The sequence below is a fragment of the Acanthaster planci genome, linkage group LG03, assembly GCF_054643075.1.
Source record: "Acanthaster planci isolate LZ-2023a linkage group LG03, COTS_SCS, whole genome shotgun sequence".
NCBI lineage: Eukaryota > Metazoa > Echinodermata > Asteroidea > Valvatida > Acanthasteridae > Acanthaster > Acanthaster planci.
The window spans coordinates 4,597,404-4,604,787 of record NC_141779.1 but is presented as its reverse complement, the minus strand read 5'-3'; the positions used below and the strand labels follow the sequence as shown (position 1 = coordinate 4,604,787).

At 41.8% G+C, this 7,384-nt stretch overlaps 1 protein-coding gene across 1 annotated transcript in view; it reads right to left on the bottom strand.

Annotated features, from left to right (window-relative positions):
- Positions 1-285: 285 nt before the first annotated feature.
- Positions 286-7,384, bottom strand: part of ankib1 (ankyrin repeat and IBR domain containing 1) — a 56,970-nt gene continuing 49,871 nt past the window's right edge. Inside the window, exon 22 of the mRNA XM_022246625.2 lies at positions 286-4,911. Within this exon, the coding sequence (XP_022102317.2) occupies positions 3,044-4,911 (1,868 nt within the window). The 3' untranslated portion in view covers positions 286-3,043. The remainder of the gene's footprint in view (positions 4,912-7,384) is intronic.

The window sequence follows — 7,384 nt, the reverse complement described above, 5'->3', positions numbered from 1 at the left end:
TACGGCAAATATTTCAGACGCTTACCGATACTGTGAATTTTTCCCTTTATGCCTTAGCCTTTCTCTGGCTTTTCGTAACTTAAATTATTGTTGTGCGTATTTATCAGGAAGTTTCACTGTTTCCTTTGATTTAAATAAATAGATGGCACGGATGGCTCAACATTTCCCGTGTCAAATCGTACTGCCCGGCAGAGAAGCAAAATATTGCGTGGAGAGTTTTATGGAGAGCAAAAACCAAACAAATCACACACAAACACAAAATAAAAAAAAATCAACCGATCCGACTTAATTCCCACCGCTGGTTATAAACGAGGCTTTTAATGTGTCACAATGATATTAGGAACCCGGAAGTAAAATATTGTAGTTTATGTGATATGGATGCCAGACTAATTTTAAGCAAGGCTCTAATCGAAAACGTGTTCACAATGAGCGTTTTTCCTTGAATAGAACAAACTGTTAGGATATAAATTTAAGCAGTAAATGATGCTACCTCTCAAAAGTTATCGTCTCAACGGGAAACAACCTGCTAACAAACCTCAAAACGGAGGATCTGAACCACGGACACCCACAATACCAATCCTTTTCCTTACCCATTACACTATAATCCTCCTCGACGAACTCACTTTTTGGGGGGGGTACGACCCCGCATAATATGATGCTGCAGTTGTAAAGTACGGTAATGCAGAGGCTTAGTATAATATATTATCGACACGCTTCGAAGCGTGAAATTTTTGCTTAGGTATTTGGATCGAGCAGAAAAAAAAACAGGCTGCAGCCTCCATAATCACGTGTAGTTTCCGATGGTAGTCTACGTGCCCATAAACCAATTCATGTTTCTTCTTGGTATGCTGCTTTCTGCTTCAGATGTAGCAGGGAAGCGTACAGTTTCGATTATTTGGTTACATACGCTTCTTCTCTTCAAACAAGCTGGCTCAGAAAAATTCCAGTTCGTACAAAATGATGGGCGACATGTCGACGCGTTGGTACTTGCGCTCGCAGTTAAATATGAGTTCAGAGGCAATTTGAAACGTTCGTAAATGGACGTTTCTGCAGAAAAGACGATACAAAGAAACCATACACTTCCTGCATGATTTGTAGGGACACCAACTTACGGATAACAATCAATTGCAAATGAAAATAAAGTGGGTCGTTTGACATTAAAAAACTGACTACGTGCAAAAAAATCAAAGCCGTTAAATTCAAGATTGAATGTATCAAATGAACTAGCAATATTCTTTGTACGTGATTCACCCGTAAAATTCAATCATGTGCAAGAGTATAGCTCTAAGTTTAATGGCCCACAGGGTTATACGGCTTGCAATGTGTTGTATATTTCAGAAAGCGTTTTCTTCACTCGGGCCTTCTCGCACCTGTAAAGTCTAAACTAGACACCCGCTGAACCATTATTCATTCTTTTACCCTGTAAACAATGCCAAACTTGAACCAGAAGAAGACTCATGTTAGGCACTGCTACTCCATCCACTGGGGATCTTCGAGGAACCCTTGCCGGAACAAGGCAATGTGCACATTGTTCAGCCCGTATGAGTAGAAAAGGTATGGACAACTATGTTTGCCACGCAACTGCAATAATACACCTTTACTCTTAAGTGCCAATCTACAATGCATTGCGTTTTATAGTGAGCAGTACAAGTAGGCTTACATTAGGCCTACATAATTATGGATTCTGTATCACACACAGCATTTTGCATTTGAAAGAAATAAATGTGGAACTGAATGTTTCTTGCACCGTGTACTGTATATGTACATACGTACTTTTTAAATATTGCATGCATTTTTCTGAATATAACGTACGTATAGTTATAACGTGTATTAACATATTTACACGGCAATGATTGGCAGATGTGAGTGGATTCAAACCATAAAACTTCAGGGTTGTTGCAATGTAGGTTAAGTCTCACGTGACATAATCATTTCAATGGCCGTAGTTGGCCCAGTTTTCAAGTACACTTGACTGTAAGAGCTGAGTGTAGTCTGGTTCTTCTGTTATCTAGTGAACTAATCAATGGAAGTTTTTAGCATGTCCTTCAGGGAATCACACCAAGATGGATGCTATTATAGGCATATACACAAACTAGGGTGTATGAGAAGTGAACCATATCACCAACACAGTAAGCTACGTTACGTTTCAATGAACCACCAATGCATTGATACAAATCACACATACAAAATATATGTAACATCAATACTATCTTATTTCGAGATTTTTTTGAATTTGTTATAAAATTATTCTCAAACCTCATTTTCATAATGTGTTTTTTTTCCAAACATGTACATGCTTAGGTATCTCAAGCCTAAGATCAACCTCTTCTGAAGGACCTTAATTAATTGTTATGTCAATCACGCAAGGTTGCTTGATTCTTTTTTAAACTAATTGGGTACAGTGACTGACAAGAGGGCTGACACATGCCAAAAAAAACAATGCCAGGAAGGAAATGATTGTTGTTTTCCTCCGCAGGAACTAGAAATAATTGCTGTCCTGCCCAACAGCAATCTGCTGAGTCTGCTGCACGCTGTACCCACTCCCTGAATGATACCAATTCCACAAAGCACAATGGAAGAAAAACCTTTTTTTGCCTGACAATGAGGAGAAACTCTTCAGGAACTCCCCCCCCCCCCAAACTAATATTATTGACACGAGCAGGCGTGGGAGAAGGGAGGTTTGAGGAAACCACAGGAGTTGGCTTTGTTTCTGTGGTGCAGTCAAGAAAGCTTCCAATGGTTGTGACTGTATCTTTGCTTGGGTGGGGAAGCTGTGTAACACAGAGCAGTACTTGAGAGTGAGTGTACCACCTCCGAAGCTCAGGCAGATTCCTTAAGATCAAGTTGAGCATGAGATCAAGAGACCCTCTAAAGACCCCGGTCACAGCAGAACAACTTGAACGGCCATGTACAGCAGTTTTAGTGCAATGCTTCTGCCAATCTTGTTCAGAATGATCGACAGGTGTTTCCAGCACCGTGACCGGGAATGAATAATGACAAATACCATGTATTCTTTAATTGATTATAATAACTACGTACACTGTTATATAAACATTTGCCACACCTGGTCGTCTTCTTCCTCGTTGGGGTTCACATTCCTACCATTGCCACGCTCCCACACAGGACTGATTTTAGCTGGTTTGGGCCGTCTGCTAGATGATGAAGCACATGTTGCATCACCACTGCTGCTGACGGATGTAGTAACTTCAGCCAGAAAGCCAGGATTGGATTTTGCTGAGCACTCTGTCATCTCCTTCGGTTTCCAAACAGATTTGTCAAGGGTGGCTCGCACGCTCAGTTTATCTACAGAGGTTTGCCTGTCAACAGCACTTGCAGCATCACCTCCAGTTTCTATAAGGCTTCCTGTTAAACCAGTCTTGGTAGTTGAGGTTGTAACATCTTGGCATACCTCCAAGGGTGGCTCTATAGCTGTCTGTTTCACATCTTCCTGCCTCAGGGACAAGATACCCTTCAGTGCCTCTGGCTGAAAGCTCCTGTCCTCTCCACTATCAATAGGAGACTCTTTGCTTGAATCCACATTAATTGGCCTTCCAGAGGTATCTTGGAGTTCAGAAGCAGCTCCAGAGTAGTCTGGAGCTGCTGATACACTCTCTTGCAAAGAGGTGCCCTCATCTTTGACTTCTTGGACAGATATGTCATTTGCTGATGAGGGTTCTGTTACTTTAAACACTGATGATGTTGCAGGATCAAATTGGAGAACACCTTCTTCAGTTTGCAATGTACGACATTCAGTAGCTGAGGCACCTTTAGGATTCAGAGTACCCACAGTAGATGAGACATGAGGTTCAGACTTATTTAGACAAGATGATACACTCTCCTGGACAGTCTGTACTGCAGACCCTAAGTCAGATTTTAAAAATATCGACATCTTTCCGGCCCTTTCTTGTCTTAGCTCTTTCTCCTCTGGTGTCGCCTTCCTGGACAGATACAATTCTATATTCAGGCTGGATGGCTTGCTGGCACCTGTGCCAGCTTGTTTTGGAAGGGCACTTTTATTAGAAGGATCTACAGATCTTTCAGGGGACTTTCTAGGCTTGGATTTAGCAAGAAGGGGTCCTTCCAGCCAAACAGGTTTGGCGGTGCTGGATGTCGACTTGTAGGAAGTGGCAGAACTTCCCACAAGCCTGCTTGGGTCTGCTGTCTGAGTTGGTGTTGCAGAGACCAGTGCCTTCTGGGACGGTCCAGCTTCTGGTAACTGGGACCTGTCTTTGCTGACGTGTTCTGCTGACAAGGCCCTCTGGGACTCCAAGTGGGTAAGGAGACTCTTGATGGCAGGAGTGTATGGGTCACTGGAAGCCCGGACTGCCCTGACGGCATCCGCACTCTGCTCAGAAACTTCACTTCCCAGACTGTTCTTGGAGGCACTCTTCGGCTTGCCTGGAATCCTTCCAGAATCAGCAGAGAGAAGAGTGCTTGTGCTCAGTGGAGAGCCACGGCTGTTCGTCGTATCTGACACTGGAGCTCTGTAAGGGTACTGTACATGCATCTTCGGGATAGTTTTCTTCTTGTTTTGAGATTTCCTTTCCCAAGGCGACTTGAGGACCTCTTTCTCTTCCCCATGGAGATCCTCATCTGGTGACAGCGTCTTGCGCTTGATCCTCTCAAACTCTGACTCAAGTTCCTTGGACAAATCCAGAAGCCCTCCTTCGGGAAGCTCCCCTCTGAGCGTGGGGGCCGTCCTGGGTGAAGAGCCGGCCTGGCCGCTATGGCAGGAGTACTCCTTGCCAGACTTGTGCTCCTTGGTGGAGAGCTTCTTCCGGCGAGACTTGCCCGAGGCAGTGGTGCCACTGCTGGTCCGGTAGCTGGTGTGGGAGTCTGTCTTAGCTCGGTAGTCCGAGTCCCGCAGTTGCTTCAGGCTGGACTGGGCATCGCTTGGATTGGCATCAGTATCTAGAGCCAGACATAAAATATGCAAGAGTCTTGAAAATATCTCCAACCAATGGAACTGTCGCTACAAACAAAGTACACCATGTTTCTTTAAACAATAATAACAAATGTGGTACAAGTACATATTATGTCAGCCCCAATGGATTCTTTCTCAGTGATTAACCCACCTCAATGGAGGATTATGAAGGATTCAGGATTATTTTTATGTGAACATTGGACGAGTTTGTAGGATTGAGGGTGAATGGTGAATGAAGTACTAAAAATCAGTCACATAGTGGTGCATATAGTCACACATTATACTGTTTGCAATATACATGTACCCAAGGACAGTGTGTTCCATTGTTCACTGCTGCTGGTCATAAATTACACAATCCTCAACTGCAGTGAGTTAAAACAAAGGCACAAGCCTGCTTTGTTTATTTCAAAAGTAAAGCCGTTAGCCAACTCTGCCAAAAAAAAAAACAGCTTCAGCCCAGCAACCAACGTGCTGTGCCCAACCCTCCCCCCAAACAAACCAAACCCCCAAAAAGCCAAAGTAGGGACATGGAGGATTTTGGAGGATTGAGGATGTGCCCTAGTGGGTTAAGGTTAAGGACAAATAAGTCTTACTTTGACCTTGAGCCCCAAAATTTGGTGTAAATCAAACCGAATATTGTTGGATTTAGCATGGTTAGGGTTGATAACAGAAATATGATTCAAATAATCCACAGTAATTTATAATATTTCACATAAACATACACTATAATTAGACCTTCTAGATCAATACCAGATTTCTTGAAAAAACAATTCCCCTGGAGGTACAATGGATTCCACAAGAATACAACTTTTGTTAACTTTGTTTGATGAAGGGGTCACAAACATGATCTTTACTGTAGACTGCAGCCCCCTTGGTCAGGCTTATTATATACAGCCTGTCATAATGTCAATTTACACCTTGTATGTGGCTATAATGCCAAATGGAATCCAAATATTTTGGGGGGGTGCAACTTTTTCTGACTCAACATCAGGTCTTTGGAGCAAAACGAATGCTCTTTGAAATATTTTCTACCTGTAACTGAACAACAGGAAAGTTTTGTGCACACTATACTTTTTCCCCTTACTTTCTCTGATTACTCGGGATTTTAAGAAGAGCAACAACCTTTACCCTTGATGCTGTTTGGTATTTAATTGTCAAAGACCTTTACTTGAGCTCTGAAATTCGCATTTTATAATTTCCCACTAGCTCATGGGTCCAGGAGGAAGTAGTTCAGAAAGCAAATGTAATCCACATTTCAGAATCAAAGCTTAGCAAGTCCACAAGTTTGCTTTAGCTGGCTAAAAGGTTTTCTAAATCCATACATTTCAGGATAATCTCTCATTTCAGTGGAAATGACTGCCATCAACAAAAATTGATATGTGACCTAGACTTAACAAAATGAATCAGAAGTAGCTGGAGCCACTTTTGAGTTTGGCCTTGAAAAAAATTATCGTGCCCATAGGAGATCATCAGGACCCTGAACAATTTTCACCAACATAATGTCCATTTTCATCAAAATGCTAGATGGAGTGATAAATCAAATGAAGAGCTTAGTTTGCTCTTCCTGATCCTTACCAGAATAAAAGTGCAAAATGGCTTTAAGACTCATATTGTAGGATCCAATCATATATTGCCTACAAAATGGAAGACCTTTTCTCACAGTGGCAAGCTCTGCTTGTCTTAGGGACACATCATCCTTCTGCCCTAATTCTACAAAGGAAAAAAGGAGGTACTTTTGTACTGGCATACAAATTATTCTACTGAATAATTTCAGAGAGTGTGCGATATGACTTTTACTGGGAACCATATTTTGTGCAAATTTGTTCTCTCATAACATGCTATCTGATGCCCCTTTTGGTTCATCTTATTAAGAGTGCCCTTTTGAAACACTGAAAATGTTTTACTGCTTTTCCTGACAAACAAGGGAGCACTTCCTGTCGATCACTAATTGCAACTGAAAGGAAATATCAATTTTGAAAGCTCCAGATACATGACAAAAATAGGACGTGAAATTGGATAAAACTTACATTAATGCAAAGACATTTTATACTCTATTCTACGGGCATCTTTCCCCCCTTTCAAATATGTTGGTGTCTGCAGTTAATTTTATGGTTCTCCTTTGTTATTTTACTTTGATGGAGGGTCATTCGGTTGGGGAAAAGGGGTAAAACTGAAATTTAGCGCTTCTTCCCTGGATAATCTAAAGATCCTTTTTTTTTTTTTCTTGGTATCAAATTCCAGATAGAGTCAGTGGCATAGAAGGGTTTTCCTCTCAGTCAGAGCCAAAAATAATGGTTGGTTGATAATGAAGACCAGAAAAATTCCTAGTATGGATGCCCTAACCAGTGAGAAAGTATAGCAGTGTTGTGCACTTTGGTGTGTTCTCTTTTGACTTCAAACCTACATGTATGTTACATAGGCCCTATTGCTATTTTAACCCATCTGAGTGAGTGATTCAAG